The sequence below is a fragment of the Bombus vancouverensis genome, chromosome 12 (assembly GCF_051014615.1).
Source record: "Bombus vancouverensis nearcticus chromosome 12, iyBomVanc1_principal, whole genome shotgun sequence".
NCBI lineage: Eukaryota > Metazoa > Arthropoda > Insecta > Hymenoptera > Apidae > Bombus > Bombus vancouverensis.
The window spans coordinates 6,958,004-6,977,314 of record NC_134922.1 but is presented as its reverse complement, the minus strand read 5'-3'; the positions used below and the strand labels follow the sequence as shown (position 1 = coordinate 6,977,314).

Genomic DNA, 19,311 nt, shown 5'->3' with positions numbered 1-19,311 from the left:
ATTAGCATAACTAAAGAAATTTTTCTCCGTTTATTAAATCATATAACGAGCACTCTACCCTGGACAATTTATATCATTTTCTTACATTCTGTACATTTCTGCATTTTGAAATTTCTTATATAAACGCGGGAACACGTCGCAAGTATAAAATTGTACTCAGTGGAGTTTCTATAGAGATCTCGTATCACTATCTAATCTTTTCTGTCGTTCTTACAAATTAAAGTGTATATCAATTGAAGCCATCTTGGCTCTGTCCTGGCGTTTCTCTCTTTTAGTTTCTCCTCTTTGAAGCGAAGCCAAGCTTTTCTGTAATTGGTTTCTATCGGTCCCCATTTCGATGTTGACAGAAAAGATTTCCTTAAATTCTACGAAAGAAAGACAACACGCCAAAGTAAAAACTTATTAAAAATGATAGCAGTGGCCGAAATGATTCATTATCTGAAGTCAACATCTCGAACAACATTTATCTAAGTTTGTATTACATTTTATGTATATATGTATATGTATGCATGTATATTTATTTATTTCAGCCTGATGGCTTAGAGAAATTGGTCTTGGCTTTATTGGGTCGCCCCAAAGGTTTCTTCCTTCTTCTTTTATAAGGAAATCATAGACGCACGACATTTTTTGTTTAATATTATTTTATTGAATTATGTATGATCCTACTGGAACTTATGTATGAATCTGTTGGAACAAAATGGATCGTATATAATTCAATAAAATAATATAAAGCAAAAAATATTGTGCATTTATTATTTCCTTATGAAATGAAAGAAACTTTTGGGACAACCTAATACATAAATTACAAACATAAATCATGACTGAAACATATTATAAAAACAATATTATATGTATATGTAATAAAAAGGACGAATTAAAGAAGAAAATTATGTGGATGGTGAAAGTGAATTTAATGCAGTACCTTTAATAATGGCAAGTTCCTGTTTCTCAGCATCTCCACGATCATCCAGAATGGTATTTGAAGAATGCTGAAGCACAGTATGACTGTACCAGCCGCGTGAGCCGTAGCAGGATATCCTCTGCCGCCGTAAGTCAAGGGAGAAAGAGTGGCGACAGTGTAAAAGAAAATCAATATCAAAATTAACGGTGTCAAGAGGAACCAGCAAATCCTCCAGTAACTACTTGCTTTTCTGTCCAGCATAAATTCGATGTCGTCTAGGAAATTTTCGATACCTGTTTTAAAAAGTCACGATGTTTGCTTGATTACTTCGTTAATTTCCCTTATTTTTAAATTTATTATTTCATTATTAATTTGTGAGATTTCCACTTTGCGAAACTTTACTTCAAACCTTAACGCTAAACCTATTCCTACCGTGTGCGGTTAAAATGATCAAAGAAGTAATAGTTTTTATGATTTAACATGGATAATGGTTAATTTATAATTAAGTGTATATAAAATGACGTACTTTCATAAGATTTCTTCAATTTCAATTATAGACTTAAATGGAATTACACTTTTATTTATATAGAGATATATCTACTTCAACTTCGCTGTATTTCTTACAAATTATCTTATTATCAAATATGCATTTGCAAAATTTTCGTAATTTTGTAACCTTTACAATTTTTTACTTGACAAGTTTTTTTGTAGTAACGAATCTGAGCTTGTCGATAGCTTTATTGCATGGTATTTTTCCCGCGATTCTTTATACAAAAGTAATGTACGCACCAGGTTTATAACAATTTTGTGAGTTCTCTGTAAATTGGCCCCATACTGTAGATACCATTGTAAATTTATTGCTTCGTAAACGTTGACTTCAACGTATAAACCTCATAATTTCAGCAAAGTCATTCCTGTTCATTGTTTTTGAAAAAGATGCAGGTCTCCAAATTTTATTCCACAAATATGAGACATCTAGATTTGTTATATAGCATATAGCATATATCAGAGCAATATCCCTCTTAGTCCCCAATATTCTAAACGCTTCTTCTTCCGTATATTTTATTATAGCACATCAAGCATAGAAAGAAGACTAAAAAGGAAACGCCCAACAGATTTCACAAAGAACATAACCTAACAAACACGAAAATGGTACCTCGCTGGGGGTAGCCACTCACATGATAATCAAACAGGCAAAAAATTCCACCAAATGTCCAAATCGGACAAATTGTGAATGTAAACGACTAAATAAATAAATAAAAAAAAATTTTATTATATGATCCCTTGTACGGTGATCAATGATAAGATAAAATGGCGTCTTTACTTGTTCTTCCATAATATGCATATCCCTCAAAATATTATGAACTGATGTCCTGCCAGGTTTGAGACTTACATCTATTATATTTATACAAAAATATTGATGAGTATTGGCCTTCTCCACTAACGGTTACTCGAGAGTGGAGTTGGGAAAGCTTCTCCCGTGTTTTATCGCAATCAGTAATAACCCTAAGAAGCTTCTCGATTTTTAAAATGTTTGTAACAATGGACTGTAAAAAATGGTAAATTTTATGGCGATTTCTTAGGGTTATTATGGGCCTGAATTGATATGTCTTGTCTTTATGGCAAGATTACGGGTGTAATAGCTGTTATTATTTGTTATTACTGATTTTGTTTGTCATTTGACCTTGAGATAGCCTTTTCTTCGTACTAATTGCATTTGTTTGAAGAATAATAAAAATATTTTGACCGCTCACGGTAGGCAAGGCAGAATAGAAATTTTTCTCAGAAAATAAAAGGGCAAACTAAAATTAAATACCGAAAAATATATTGTATGCATGTTTTAGGAAAAAAGTCAGGAATTATTAAACGATACGATAAAGTTTAAATATTGTTAAATTTGTGTAGAAGTCGCGAGAGTTGGATATATAACGAACAAAATTTCAATTTAACCTTCGAATGAATATGCAAAGTAGAAATGTAAGATCGATATAAAATACAACAATGTAGAACACAACGTGAAATACAACACATGTACAAACCGTATACCCATGTTACGGCAGTGATTTCGAACGAAGCCAAGATGAACACGACGAACGATGTACCATAGTAATCGACCAAGGTCAATACAAACTGTCCACCCTGTGTAGAATTAACGAATTATCATTGATCGATTAGTGTCAAAAGAGAAATACGATTCTACAATCTGCCGTAACAAAATGCTTGAAGATTATTTCAATTTTATTGTATTACCATTTTAATACCGCTGTAGCGTTTGAGAGATTATGTTCAAACAAGAAGAAAGAAACAGGCAGATGGTAAAACGGTAGAAGCTTCAAGATTTGTAAATTACGTGCCGGAGTAACGTAAACTGTGCTCACAGCAAATCCCATTGAACAGACGGAAAGCACGATTTTCCAGATTTCCATGTTTGGAAGCTTTTCTTTCAAGCAAGTCACTACTCCTGACACCATCCCTACGATGCTTCCCACGCCGAGAACAAACATCATCACGAAAAACAGAACTGCGAAGAACTGTAACAGATAAATGTATCTTTCGTAAAAATTAAAGCTTATATACAGGGTGGTTTGTAACTGGCGGTACAAGCGGAAAGGGGGTGATTCTACGCGAGAAAAGAAGTCGAAAATATAGAATAAACATTTTTCGTTCGAGGCTTTGTTTTCGAGAAAATCAACTTTGAATTTTCGTTCGGTACGCGTGCACTTTATCGCGTCTCGTTATGACGGATCTCACTGTAGATCGTTGTCTAGATGGAAAAATTAAAAAAAAATTAAAAGAAAAAATTTTTTATTCTATATTTTCGACTTCTTTCTTGTACCATCAGTTATGTATATATAATTAATACCATCCTGTATATATAATTAATGTTTACCTGTCCATTCCAAAATGAGATTGAGTACCACAGATGTTTCGTACACATTCTCATTCAACTTCGACATATACAAGATTAAGAAGGACTAAAGTAGCACATGAAATACTTTGAAATGAATTTTGTTTAGTCGAGGACATCAAACGGTAAAGAATGAGAAAATACTAGAAGGAAATAGAACGAAGGAAACGGACGAGAGGGAAGATTTTTAGTTGTTTCAAGATCTATACATGTTCTAACTAACTGTAGAACATATTTATTTATTAATATTCGTTTTACTATATATTCATTTATGTTTACTTGAGGTACAAAGGTGAACTTTGCAATGGCATCAGGATAAGAGATGAACGCCAGGCCAGCTCCAGATTTCACTACATTGTCGATATCCTCCATACCCATTTCATGAGCCAGATTTCCCAAAATCCCAAAGATCGTGCACCCCGCTATAAAACTCGTTAAAGTGTCGACACTAGTTACTATGAGCGCGTCTCTGAAACACGAGGAAAACAATTTTTTTCTTCCTCGGCTTTTACTATAGTGTTTACTATAGCGAGTCGTCTAAGAGTCGAAGCTGAAATATTTTTCACGCTATTAATTATATTGAGAAGTGTTAATAAATTTCAGAGAGAAGTTGAATAGTTTCAAGGGCGACGAATTCTCATGTTCTTTTCTGATTGTAGCTTTTCTCTAGGAGGAGGCAAACTTTGTTTCCTTTTTTGTTCAGTTCTATAAATGTAATTGTACGTTTTCTAATGCATTAATCGATGTAGCTCGAATACAATAGATTCTGATAGAACAGAGATGCAGATTCTGTATAAAAATTGATTTATCTACTTGTATCGAGAAGTTATTAGTTCGGTGGTTACTTTATAAGTCATCGAAACACGACCCCCTTGAAGTCATCCAACTTTTACGTGAAACATTTTTCGGTATAATTAACCCTTTGCACTCGGCATATTTCCATATATTTCATTTCTTTATTTGTTTCTTCGTATAATGCGAAGACAGAACTCCAAGGAAACACATATTTTTAGAAAGTTGGGGCTTGTGTAATTTTATGCTATCCTGCGCACTCCGCTGTTTAGACTGACATCCTTTCGTTCCTGTAAGGAAGTTTGCACGTGCGCAGGGGTATTTCGACCGACTTTAATTATAAATAACTAGATTTGCTTAGATAAATAACTAGAAATAACTAAGATTTGCGATGTCCTCTCAGAAGCTGGGTGCAAATGGTTAATAAATAACAATGAATGACTTCGTTTACCTGTACACGTTATGTTTGAAGTCGTTGTGCGACGAATAAGTGATAATAGAGCCGAAGCAGACGGAAAGGGAGAAGAAACATTGTGTGACAGCCGCGTACCAAACGCTTGGCTCTAAGAGTTTCGACCATTTCGGAGTAAGAAAGAAGAGAATCCCAGTTCCAGCGCCTTCCAAGGTCACTGCTCTGATCAGAAGGCTCAATAAGATGATATATGGGAAAATGGCTAGAAAATACGAAGCTTTTCCTGAACTTTTCACACCCTGGAACGTTATTAGGATAACGCAAAGCCAGCTAAATAGGAGACATAACGTTAATTTCCAATCCGGCAGTCCAACTCCATCGTCGATACTATCTTTCTCTTGGAGAACCACTTTCCTGGAATTATTACAGACAACAAAGATCGAAAACAGAAAAACTAAGAAATCAGCAACTTTCTTATATTATTTTTCGATTTATTCTTTTTTTCCTCTTTTCGTAGTGTAACTCACAGGAAGTAGAGTTCCGCGGAACTTCTGCGTTCCTTCTCGTGTAATAATTTAGTAAACATGCTAACATTGACCGATTCGCTATCGATCTTTTGGCTGGAATCGACGCAATAATCAGCCCATTCTTCTCTGCACTTCGCCCAGGGTAATTCCGCTGAGAATGACGCGATTAAAAAGAAGAGCGTGAGAGCCATCAATGAGCTGTAATATGTCATCACTGCCACGTTCGAGCAGAATTGCGACCATCCAACACCTAAGACGATAATTCTTTGGTACAGTCATTCGATGATAACATTTATTTATTTGTTCGATTGATAATGTTATTGTTTTATGACCTGAGATCTTTCTTCTAGGCGTAATAAACGCCGTCATAGGAGACAAGCAACGAAATTGAAAAATTATTGAGAGAAATCTTACGATAAGAAATTTCAATTACAGTAGAGCCGCCCTTATCCGAACACCGATTAACCGAACATCATAATATCTGGACGTTTTATTATCCGAAGAGGGTATTTCCCAGTAACGGATGCCTTTTTCCCTTTCAAATATTTTTTTTTTTATTTATGTTGAGATATGTGTAATTTTCTGTGCTGGACTGAGTTAAGTGCGTAGTAGAAATACTTATATGTATATATCAGTGTGTGGAAGTATGTGTGTGTGCGCAACGTCTCGAAACAAAGGAATGTAAACAGTCAGTCGGTTAAGAGTCGTCGATGAAGAGTCGGATGTAGAAGGTGCTGAGACGCGTGCAGGTGTGTATCGATAAATATATAAAGAATCGTCCATGTAATAAATATATCATTATTTTAGTAATAACTGTCAATATAAATTTAATGTTCCTATAACATTATTTCGGCTTCAAAGATCCACAATTCTCAACAATTTATTTACATTTTACAATTTGTCCAGTAGGACATTTGGTAAAATATCATAGCTTAGTGGTATAATAATATAACATGTGGATGGCTACCCCCAGTGGGATACCATGCCGTTTCAAATATGTACACGTTTTATCAATGTTCATATGCAATGTATTCTTTTCCTTTATTATATCAGTGAATTCTAATTATGAGAACTTGGTATGAAACTAATAGCGTTGCAACTATGGGAACAAAGTACGACATGATTGGAAAATTCGAAATTGCTGTAGGTGCAACAGAATTAGCAAAAATACACGTTGGAAAGGCCAGAATGGCAAACGTTAAAAAACAAAAAAAGAAATATTGAAAATTATCCAAAGCGCGTAGGTTCCTCTAATGCTGGCAGCGGAAGAGAAAAATGAAATATACCGACGTAACGAAATAATTTCATCGCGATAAAAACGATAACAATGATGATTTTACACGAATGAAAACAGCAAAAGAAGGTGGTCTCTATGCAGTTACTTGCGTTGAAAAAATTGTATGATTTGGCAGCCAGAAAGATACGAGATCGATAAATATTTACAGAAACTATCGATTCACCTTAATCTGTATTTGAATGAATGAAATTTCATACTAGAGAAGCGATCGTTATTATCCGAAAATTCTATTATTCGAACAATTTCGTCTTCCTATCAGTTCGAACAAGAGAGGTTCTATTGTAGTTTATAAAAATTTTTATAATATAATAATAATAATATAACGTATAATATAATAAATAAAATAATGTATAATATAATAAAAATTTTTCACTTCGTACTGATAATAAAATAAATAAAATATGATTGCCGAGAATGAAAATAACTTTAGTTTGATGTTAATAAAATATGATCGTTGAAAATAGATTAGTTATAACGGATCATTAAAATTATCTAGTTACCACCAAACGCAGGCGAAATATTCCAGACTTTGATCGACGAGGACGAACAGAACTGTCCAAGGATCACCTCCAGGTAATAAAATGGTTTGCCAACGACGAAAAGAACGATGATGTAGGGTATTAAGAAAACACCACCGCCATTTTCATAGGCAGTGAAAGGGAACCTCCAAATATTACCGAAACCTATCGATATCGCGATACAGGACATTAAGAACTCTATTTGGTTGTCCCATGTGCTTCTTGCTTCCGTTTCTTTCACGGTTTCCGGACATCTGACGATCGATTCCCTTGGGCCCTCGTGTGATTTCGTTTTCCCCGTTTCGTCCATGGAGAACGCTGGATTTCGATGTCCTTCGTTATTCTACAAAGATTTATAAATCACTGTTGTCGTTGTGTAAGTTACTGTTGCTCTATTGCATTCTGTTACAGTGTACTCTATGCAGCATGGTATTTAGCGACTATACAGGGTGATTGGTAACTGGTGGTACAAGCGGAAAGGGGTTGATTCTACGCGAAAAAAGAAGTCGAAAATATAGAATAACAATTTTTCGTTCGAGGCTCTGTTTTCGAGAAAATCGACTTTGAATTTTGGCTCGGTACGCGTGCACTTTATCGCGTCTCGTTATGACGGATCTCACTGTAGATCGTTGTCTCGATGGAAAAATGAAAAAAAAAATTTGTTATTCCACCACCAGTTTATGAAATATTTATTTAAATATTTATACCACCAGTTACCAACCACTCTGTATATTAAAATAATTAATCAAAGAATGTGGACACAGCGAAGAAAGTGTAGAGAATATTTTCACGCAGTCGCCGTATATGCTGTAACAATAGAGTTATTCGTGTAAAAGCAGCAGCATTTAGAGACAAATATAAATATTTGTATTATCAGGAAAACGAGGAATTATTATCGCAACGTTGAAAATTGTTCTTCAGGAAAATTGTGCGTCGAAACTTCTACGTACATTTTCAGATTGCTTTCTAATTTCATCAATATAGTCACGATAGTCGAGTCTCGTTATAGCGCCAATGAAACTTCTAAATGTTTCGTATAGCACTCGTGAAAATCATCTACAAATATACAAATAGAAGAACAAATATCGTGTAAAATTGCGAATCGGTCGCAATAAAACCGTGCCGTCGATAGATAGCGACGAATTAGATTTTAAGCTCTTTAGGGCCGTCGAACGATCGTTATCGCGTGAGTAAAATCTCGCTATCGCCGGTGTTGCTCCGGTAAAACATAGGCGAAGATGTTTAGCGTTTACTTGCAATTCTTCGTTGCACGTCTGATGAGGTAAATTGTAAGTATGGTGGATTTCTCCCTGCCTCGACTTCAATAATCGGTACCTTTCGATCGATAAATATAGCAAATCACGAAATGTCGATAAAACTAACGATAAATCGAAGGAATCAGAATCAGTGGAAAGAGATGAAGTAATTTCGAGAATACAGAAGATTTTATTACTGATACCTGGATCATTATTTTCTCCCCCATTTTAATTTTTCTGATTCATCAGATAAAGACAAGTGACAGGCTAATATTTCCAATTTTTAACGATCATTATTATATTTCCCAGAAATATCAACGATAGAAAGAAAACACGACCATTGATCACACATTATTTTGTTCTTTTTTCATTTATCACACAAAAAGGTAGCTAATTAGCAATAAATAAATTTTTTACCCATGTGCTATTCGCGACCGTTAGATTTTCAATAAATATCGAAAACAAGAAAGAAACATGATGCGATCACTTACTATTTCGTTCTTTTTGCATTTATCACATAAACAAGTACTTGATTATCAAGAAACGAAATTCTACCCATGTGCTGTTCGCAACCGTTACAATTCCCATAAATGTCGACAATAGGAAACAATCACACTTCGATCACTCACCATTTAGTTCTCTCTGTTCACTGCACAATATCAGAACGAAATATCACAAAGGAACGAGGAACGATAATATGAAATGAAAATGTCAATTTGAAATCAACGAAACGAAAGAGAATCGACAATAAGACGTCGGCAATGTGATCTCAATTTTCTCCGCGATCGACATCACGCGTCTCCTCTTATATCGCGGTATTGCACGTATATCGATATTATACCCCCGACGAACACCTCGAGGAACCTTGATTGATAAAACGGTTGTGATTCTAACAGATAGATTACGTTGCAGTTTCGTACACGCGGCTCTGATAACGACTGATCCAACAGGAATGTGAAATTGTGTCGAAACTTCTGAAGGAAAAGTTTCCTTTTCCCCGTAACCGCTTGAAAGATACAGCTTATCGGAATCGCACGAAACAAGAATGTATGCAATTTTAAACGAATCGATCTTCTAGCACGGTCGATGACATTTTTTAAATCGACCTTCCTTTTTTTTTTAAATTAATATTTCCTCTTATTGTTAATATTCTTGCTTGCTGTTATTGTTATTCTTGTGTTAGGTTTTCGCCCATTACAGTCTTAGGTAACGAACAGGTAACAAATACAGGTAAGAGAGCGATAATTTGTTTTGTAAATTAGGTGTAGTTGGTTTTAAGGTAAATGAAGCGATCAAGTCGCGGAGAAATAAGGAAAAATCTTTTGTTGGAGAAATGGAGAAAGTGAATTTTTAATTTTATATTATATATATATATATAGTCAAATGAATTAATCCTCTTGCGCCATGAAGTTGGTATAAAGAAATAAAATAGTTTTGCAAAATAATCATAACCTTGAGAAGAATAGTACGATGGAGTCGGATGAAGATGAAAAGCAATCAAAACTGAACGACGTATTATATATCTATCTATATACAAATATACAAATTTATTAGGTTATTAATTATTTGAAATTCGATGCGATCAGCCGAAAAAAATTCTAGAGGAACGTGGTTTGAATCGATCTGACTTGGAGAAATCGAAAGGTGGAAAATTCGACGAGACTAGCGAACAGGCGGATGAAATATTGAAAAATGTGGCAATTACTACGAAAGAAACGAGAGAGGCTTTCTTAGGAGAAATTGGCCACAAAGAACGCGCGAAAATAATTGAAAAATCGAAGAAAATATCGAAGAGACTCGCACAAGATGATTTACAGGAAGAAACTTTAGCTCCACGAGAAGAAATCGTGAAATTCTTGCGCGAAAGATCGATGAGTCAGAGCTTCATTAATACTTTTTTAAAACTTGGCTATACCGAGGAATTTCGAAGGTCGAATAAATTTACATATTAACCTTCAAGCGATATCGTTCGTTTTTAAAGCGGATTTTGTTTCTATTCGTTTTGTACCTTATATTTTATACAACCAATAGAACGAAATAGAACAGAGTATGATAAAACAGAACTTTGCGTATATGATAAACCAAAGTTAAATAAAAATTAAATAGTTTAAAACTAGGTAACCTAATTTAATTCAACTCAATATTAACTGTTCTATATCGTTTCTATCGAATTAGCAAATTAGCTTTAATCTATTTAAATATGGACTAATTCCATGAAGCCGGGAACTGTTTATGTTAATTTATAGCGTTCTTACCTCGTTTTAAGAAAACTACAATTTTCTATATAGGCTTCTAAACGCGATGGGCTTTACTCTTGAAGAAACAGAAGAATTACGGAAATTGTGGGAATGGGAAACAGAATGTCCACATGAAATCGATTCTTCCGCATCTTTACCATCTTCATCCAACGAATATTTATCGTCGGACAGTGTTTACTTGAAACACTTGCTTAGCAAACCTTTGGCACATGCTCTTCGTGATATAATTACAAGGAAACCTTTCGACCCTGTCGAATATCTTGGACATTGGCTCTTGAATTATAAAGTTAAATACTTTGAAACACAAAAGCTAAGAGATTGTAAGATTCGTGATAAATGCATCTGTGGAAAAGTTTATTAACGTAAATTTTAGATCTGTGAGGAAAGGGAGACCAGAAAGAAAGAATTCGAATTGGAATTAATGATCGAAAGGGAACGAACCAAGCTACAGGTGAGTGCAACGTGCAATTCTTGTGTTTTTATAAAAATTGTTTTCATAAAAAATGTACGTTTTCAAAAATTGATTTATGGATTTATTATGAAAGAAGGGCGAGGAAGAGGAAGTATCGGTGTTGTCGCAGGGTGAAGAAGAAGAAGAAGAAGAGGGATTTTTCGACGATTGGACCTTTGTAAACGATGAAGAATTAGAAATTTCCTAAAGACAAGTTTTAATTAGTTGACTCCAATCAAAATCTGTATTTCAAGAATATTGGGCTGCTTGAGTTTTTGATATAAAATGGATATTCTTGTCATAAAGTGGCATTTACTATATACATTTAAGACAGTTCTAAGTTAAAAATTAATAACATAGAAGGGTAAATTTTGTTTCAGCTAATGAAAAATAGAAAAATTATAATTATCGTGATTGTAATAAATTATTAATAGCTTAAATTTACAATAAAAATTGGAAAATTATTAAATTCAGTTGGATTGTAATAAAGGAATCATTTACCATAACATCGACAATAATCGTTACCGTGCGATCAATCATGCGCAATGTTGTGAAAAATAAACATGACCTATAAAAGGAACATTCGAGTCGCGCGCGAATCATTCCTCGTTGAAATGCCGAAACGTAAAGATTAAAAGAAAACTTTTTCTTATGAACAATTCAATTATTAATTTGTAAGATTCACACCATTAATTTATTACATTTAAACTATTAATTAACAACATTTAAGCTATTAATTAACTGCACTTAAATTATTAATTAGCAACATTTAAACTGTTAATTAACAAAATATAAGCTATTAATTTATAACAATTAAACCATCAACTTAAAACATTTAAACTATTAATTAACAAAATATAAGCTATTAATTTATAACGATTAAACCATCAACTTAAAACATTTAAACTATTAATTAACAAAATGTAAGCTATTAACTTATTACAATTAAACCATCAACTTAAAACATTTAAACTATTAATTAACAAAATGTAAGCTATTAATTTATTACAATTAAACCATCAACTTAAAACATTTAAACTATTAATTAACAAAATGTAAGCTATTAATTTATTACAATTAAACCATCAACTTAAAATATTTAAACTATTAATTAACAAAATATAAGCTATTAATTTATAACGATTAAACCATCAACTTATAACATTTAAACTATTACTTAACAACATTCAAACCATTAACTTGTAACAATTACACCATAAATTAACAACATTTAGGTCATTAATAAACAACATTTAAACGATTAATCAGTAACATTTAAATGACTAATCAACAACATTTAAACAAACAATCAACAACATTTAAACGATTAATCAACAATATCTAAACCAGTAACCAGCAACATTTAAACCATTAACTTATAATATCTGGACTATTAACTAACATTTTCGCTATTTATTAACAACACAAACTATTAATTAACAACATTTAAACTATTAATTAAGAAAATATAAGCTATTAATTTATAACAATTAAACCATCAACTTATAACATTCAAACTATTAATTAACAACATTTAAGCCATTAATTTATAACATCTAAGCCATGAATTTATAACATTTTCGTATTCTAATAACGAACATTCACGGTATGTATTCTAACAGCGAACAGTATAACTCTTGCAAATGATTGTAGTGCATTCACGGTATTCGTAAGCATTTGTTCCCTATCAAGAAATATCTCACAATTCGCAATTAATATTTTTCATATTTGTTCCAATTTCTTAATAATAATTTTTAAGTGTACAAAAATAGCAGTATTTTCTAAATAAACGTTCGATAGTGTTGAGGTTATTCGGTGTGTAAACAGAGAAAACACGTGGATAAATTGTAAGGTAGAAAATATATTTAAATAGAAGTGTGATAAGTAAAAATACAATTTGAGCTGGTCCAGATCCGCACGCTAGCTGTGTTACCTAATAACTGAAAAACCCCGAAGCCAACGTCGCCTGTCTACTGTTTATGGCCAGACTTCGTCGCAGTCTTTTGTCTACACGCTGTCGATGGCTTCAGTGCTTGAGAAAACTAAAAAAGACCAGATGTAGTTTTCTTAGAAGTGGTAACCACTTCAACAGATAGGAAAAAGGAGAAAATTGTCGAAACGTAGTTTCGCTTCTTTTCCATCTCCCCCCATCTCCCGCCCTTAAACAGCTTTATTTTCAGGGAATATTTGTGACCGCGCGCAATGCGGTTGTAGAGCCAGTGTTTGCTACGCAATAGTTTCTTTTCAATATTTTAAAATCACGATAGTTTTGATCAAATTCGATCGAATAATCACTCGCGAAAGTAATAAGATTTTGTCAATCAAATTTGTACGCGATCTAGAGTCAGTTTAGAGTCAGATATTAGAGTCAGTGCATCTCTCAAGAGGATAAAGCTTCTCCAGTGGCTGAAGAATGTAAGTAGTTTTATACAATGTATTTCAATTTGTTCGCTTCTTTGCATTTCGTTTGAATTATTGTTAATTAGAATGTAAAAATTATCGATAATTTAAACAGCTATAAATGCTTTTTTTAATTGGACTAAACTGTTAAAGTGTCAACATTCGATTAAAATAACATTGTCTCTGATATGCATTGGAAATCACAGAATTCTCAATTTTTTCATTTCAAACTTTTATGCCAGAATTTCATCTTGCTACATACCTATTACGGTTTACTAGAATTTCAATTTTTATCATTACTAAACATACAAATTTAATCAACTGCCAATTTACTGATACAAATGTGATTACTACAAAGTGTGACAAGTAACAACGGCGATCGGATGATCGAGATGTCGATGACAATGAATTTAGGTTCGATAAACAGGTTGAGAAACAATCGGAACAAATTAATAGCTTACTATCATTATTAACACTCACCACGGATAAATTAATACGTTCCGACGCAAAATAAAAGCAATACGCATAGCTCTTAGGAATGCCAACGGTCTAGCTCAACACAAATACGAACTAGAATTTTCCTTAAAACAACAGCAAATCGACGTAATACTCATATCTGAAGCTCACTTCGCCGACAAAAATTACCTGAAAATAAACGGTTATAACTTTTACTATACCCAACATCCCGGTAGAAAGGTCCACGACGGCACCGGAATTATTATCAAAATCAGCATTAAGCATTATGAGCTTCCATCGTTCCAGAAGGACTACCTCCAAGCTACAAACGTAGCGACAGAAGATTGCCATGATCACCACTTCAGCGGTATGTTGTCCTCCTAGACACTCCATTTCCAAAGAAGACTTTGATAACTTCCTTGATGCTCTGGGCAATAGATTCATAGCTGGAGACTATGACGCCAAACATACCCAATGGGGCAGCAGACTTATCATAGTAAGAGGCAAAAGATCTCTTGAATAGCATAAACACCAATAAACTCAACTACCTCACTACATATGAACCCACATACTGGCCCACTGACACTAACAAAATACTCGATTTACTTGACTTCGTCATAACTAAAAATATCTTTGGACAAGATATGTCCAAATCAACTCCTCGGCGGAACTCTCTTCGGATCATTCCCCCGTTATTGCAACAATTAGCTCAACAATTATCGAAAATCCACCTAATGGCTTTATTCATAACCAGCTCGCCAACTGGCAGCTTTTTAGAGAAGTCTTTAATCATTCAACATGAGCCTTAATTTCCCTAAAAACAAATGAAGATATTGAAACAGCCACGGAATACGTAAACACCAGCATAATAAACGCTATCCGCTCTTCCACGCCTACTAAGAGTTCTATCAATAAACACGAATACCCCCATCACATATTAAAAAAATCGCAGAGACATAGAACACCTGACGACAAACGCAAACTAAATAACGCAACTAGGAATTTAACCAATATCATTAAAAGCTATAAAAATGACTGTTTCTAAAAATATCTTGCCGATCTGTCTCCCACGGCTGACTCCAACTACTCACTATTGGAAGGCTTCCAGGAAACTCACGCGTCCCCCGCAAATAATCCCTCCAATTCGCTGTCCGCAAGGTGGATGGGCGCGTAGCCCTATAGGAAAAGCCAACCTGTTTGTTAATCACCTATCTAACGTATTTAAACCTCATTCCTCCAATATTGCCGCGGAAATAACGAAATACCTGCACTCTCCCTTCCAAATGTCTCCTCCGATTGAACCTTTCACTTCTCTAAAAGTTACAGAATTAATCCGTCGCCTAAATCCCAGGAAAGCATCGGGGCGTGACCAAATATGCAATAAAGCAATCAAGGAACTTCCCATAAAAGGGATTGCACTGATCTCATCAATTTTACCGAATGCTGCCAGTAGGGATGCGAATTATTGTACGATATTTGTACTGATCAATGTAATTGTTGTATGGGAGATAGATGTGTTATGTATATTGTTTTACGTTTGTAAAGATTCATGTAACCGCTGCGTTGGAAATATATGTTTCGCAGTTAGAGTACGAAACAACTATTTCTTAACGCAGGCCCATGATGACATAGAGACAGAACTCGACATTCTTGCCAATAGGTTGAATGTTGAGATCAATGTGTAATTATTAAATAACTCATGGGCAGGTCTCGTGCGTAGTGACCAGCTCGTGGTGAGACCTGGTAATTGGCAACGATACCAAGCCAAGAACTACGCAACAGACAAGTTTGGATCACCAAAAGCCTCTAAGAGAATTTTGTTCAAATTAATTGATAGTCGAAAACTGGCATTAAAGAAGTGTGAATTTAGTCTTAGTTTGCAGAAACTATTAAAATGATAAAAATGGATATCGTATTAAATCGTTGAAGTCGCCAATTTACGATAAAAATTAAAAAATTGTTCAATTTGATTTTGTTGTAATGGAAAAACCGTCCTTTGCTATGTCAAGAGATCGTTGCCGTTTGATTGACATCTCGTCACCATGATTGACACCTTGTCAAGGTATATAAGGAACACGGAAGTCGCGCGCGAGCTCTTTTGTGCCTGAAATTCCGGAGAGTGAACATCGAAGAAGAATTTAAATATAAGGTAAATAAAAAAAAAATATCAAATAACAACATTGCAACCAGTAATTTATAACGTCTAAACCATTAATTTACAACACTTAAGCTATTAATTTATAACATTTAAGCCATTAATTTATAACATTTAAGGAATTAATTTATAACGTCAAAACTATTAATTTATAACATTTATGCTATTAATTTATAACATTTAAGCTATTAATTTACAACATCTAAGCCATTAATTTACAACATTTGAACTGTTATTTTATACATTTAAGCTATTAATTTATAGCATTTAAGCTATCAATTTACAACATCTAAGCCACTAATTTACAATATTTGAACTCTTATTTTATACATTTAAGCCATTAATTTATAACATTTAAACTATTAATTTTTAACATTTGTGCTATTATTTTGTACAATTACACCATTAATTTCTAACATTTAAACTATTAATTTATAACATTTAAGCCATTAATTTATAAAATTTAAGCTATTAATTTACAACATCTAAGCCATTAATTTATAACATTTAAGCTATTAATTTACAACATCTAAGCCATTAATTTGTAACTTTTGAACTGTTATTTTATACATTTAGCTATTAATTTATAACATTTAAACTAATAATTTATATCATCTGAGCCATTAATTTGTAACATTTAAGCCATTAATCTAAAACAATTACTCCATTAATTCTTAACAGTTATACCAATAATTTATAACCACATTCTCCCATTAATTCAAAGTAATGATGCTCCTAATTTATAACAGTTGTACCGTTAATCGGGAGTAACTCTACATTCATTGATTTAAATCAATACCATCAATTCGTAGTGAGTGAATTAATGATTTATTTTGTTTCATTTTATTAATGAAATCTATCAAGTCTTTGAAGTACTATTTTATTTCTATATAGCATTATTTTTTAATTTTAAATACAGTATTTAATTTCTCATTTCACTATTTCGTATAAAACCTGTCTTAACACAGAGTGTAATCTTAAGATGTAATTTTCCATGTCTGCTCGAAACTAAGGAAACAACACTATATTCATGGAATCAAGGAAGCGAGTGCAATTTAACCGAAGGCAACCACATCTTATCTGTAGCTGGACATCAGTCAGAGGACATTTCAAATCATGTTGTTTTTTTGCCTCGGAGTATCGAGACCGTTAGATTACAAGTAATGTAAGAACAAATAAACTCCGGGTAAAACAATGTCGCTGCTACAATGTCGCTTTATTATAAAATAATTTTGCATCTCTGCTTCCAATGCTTAAAAACTGTTTATGTAAATGGGACCCGAGCGTAGTTACCTCCTCGTGGTGGGTCCCGGTAATTGGTATCGTTTCCCAAATAATAATACACCAAGTACTATTTTGAATATTAGTATTATTATTTGAGAAACGATATCAAGCTAAAAACTACTTCAATATAGTCTGGTCTTGATCATCCAAAATAGTTTTGGTGATCTAGACCGGACTAAGACCCCCCCGCGGGGGCGCCGTGGGACATCGCGGGACACCGTGGGACACCGTGGGATGCGAGCGTTTTAGCCTTAATTAATCATAAGGTAGATACCTATGTTAAGTGCATTGTGAGCTCATTCTGTACAACGACATTTATCCACCTTAGAACGAAAAAAAAAAATCTCGTCTCCCTTCACTCGCTTACCACACAGTACTTATTGTACTCGCGATTTATCGGTTCGCGATCACTCAGTTCTTTCAAACCGTAGCGTGACGTACTCGCTCGTGCGTATTCCGGGTACGTGCGGGTCAACGTACACTGGACAACTCCTTGGATTCGTAAGTCGCACCAAGGAAACCTCTGTCTTGGTGACTGCTCGACGACTGCTCGACGTTCGCATCGGATCGCGGGAGTTGTCGTCGCGCCGGTGATGCTTGCGAATCTGTTGGGGATTCAGTCGTGGATCCGCAGTCCTGTCCGATTGGTACTTTGGTACTCGGTCAGGGACCTGCAATTTCACGTCCTCCGTAATTCTGTTCGGGCCCGCGGGACTGGACCCCACTGTTCAGTTGAGGTCAATGCCTTCGTAATCCTGTTCAGCGGTCCCTCCCCGTGAGTGGACCCCACTGTTCAGTTGAGGCCTCTTGCCTTTGTAATCCTGATCAGCGGTCCATCCCCGGGTTCCACATGTTCAGTTGGAGTGTGTTAAGTTGCTGGCCTATGTGCTGGATCCACGGCTGAATTACCCATGGATCACTAGCATCATCGGTCGGCGGCATCGACCGCGACTCGTGTAAGTTTCGAACGGCGAAACAGGAATCGAGTTACGGTCAATTCTTGGGCTTTCCGCTGAACCTCGGGGTTATCTCGTGTACGGGGGTACGTCGTGTAGGTTTGTTAGTTCTTTCGAGAGATCGCGATCTCGTTCGTTTCGGGCGCGCCGCGATTTTTTCCTTTATCATCTGATTCATCGGGCATTTCCTTGTTTACCCATTTTTAAGGGAAACTTATTTAGATCACGTTAGAGTTTATAACATTTCAGTATCTTCAATATCTTACAGTGTCGCAAAAATAGAACGTTAACTAGTTTAGTACAGCGTCTCGTATGTGCCTTCTGCAAGACACGAAATGGTATATACAGTGTCAGTAGCTACATTTTCCTTTTTTCATTCCAAGTTAGATAAATGTGCGTTTGATACCGAATGATGCCAGTAGGGATGCGAATTATTGTACGATATTTGTACTGATCGATGTAATCGTTGTGTGGGAGATGGATGGTGTGTTATGTATGTTGTTTTACGTTTGTAAGGATTCGTGTACCTGCTGCGTTGGAGATAGGTGTTTCGCGGTTAGGCTACGAAATAACTATCTCTTTACGCAGGCCCATGATCAAGTAGAGTCAGAACTCGACATTCTTGCCAATAGGTTGAATGTCGAGACCGATGCATAATGTTAAATAATTCATGGGCGGGTCTCGTGCGTAGTCACCTCCTCGTGGTGAGACCTGGTAATTGGCATCCTTTTCCAAAAATT

General features: G+C 34.6%; 2 protein-coding genes across 5 annotated transcripts; one reads left to right on the top strand and one right to left on the bottom strand.

Moving 5' to 3' along the window:
• Position 1: 1 nt before the first annotated feature.
• On the bottom strand, positions 2 to 9,868 carry LOC117155303 (sodium-dependent nutrient amino acid transporter 1). 4 transcript variants are annotated; one of them, XM_076623476.1, is made up of 9 exons: positions 9,241 to 9,868; positions 7,338 to 7,698; positions 5,541 to 5,790; positions 5,053 to 5,427; positions 4,089 to 4,278; positions 3,280 to 3,432; positions 2,941 to 3,040; positions 923 to 1,194; positions 2 to 365 (listed from the first exon to the last, which is right to left on the bottom strand). In XM_076623476.1, exons 1-9 carry the CDS (start codon positions 9,241 to 9,243, stop codon positions 192 to 194), a joined length of 1,878 nt encoding a protein of 625 aa, XP_076479591.1. In that variant the 5' UTR covers positions 9,244 to 9,868; the 3' UTR covers positions 2 to 191. The 4 variants fall into 4 exon arrangements, with proteins under 4 accessions (XP_076479591.1, XP_033187040.2, XP_076479593.1 ...); XM_033331149.2 differs by having other exon boundaries at positions 3,256 to 3,432; positions 9,241 to 9,857; XM_076623478.1 differs by lacking the exon at positions 9,241 to 9,868 and adding an exon at positions 9,103 to 9,197 and having other exon boundaries at positions 3,256 to 3,432.
• LOC143303453 (uncharacterized) lies at positions 7,338 to 11,793 on the top strand. The gene is made up of 3 exons (XM_076623485.1): positions 7,338 to 7,410; positions 10,900 to 11,320; positions 11,415 to 11,793. Exon 2 carries the CDS (start codon positions 10,913 to 10,915, stop codon positions 11,228 to 11,230), a length of 318 nt encoding a protein of 105 aa, XP_076479600.1. The 5' UTR covers positions 7,338 to 7,410; positions 10,900 to 10,912; the 3' UTR covers positions 11,231 to 11,320; positions 11,415 to 11,793.
• Positions 11,794 to 19,311: the final 7,518 nt, after the last annotated feature.

What these genes read in the sequence shown, in the direction of transcription:
- LOC117155303 (XM_033331149.2), bottom strand. An exon ending in GCACAGTTTACGTTACTCCG is followed by an intron (nt 3,041 to 3,255) that starts GCACGTAATTTA and finishes AATTCTACACAG; the next exon opens with GGTGGACAGTTTGTATTGAC. An exon ending in GGAACTTGCCATTATTAAAG is followed by an intron (nt 366 to 922) that starts GTACTGCATTAA and finishes TTTCTTTCGTAG; the next exon opens with AATTTAAGGAAATCTTTTCT.
- LOC143303453 (XM_076623485.1), top strand. Translation starts at nt 10,913, where the DNA reads ATGGGCTTTACTCTTGAAGAAACAGAAGAATTACGGAAATTGTGGGAA.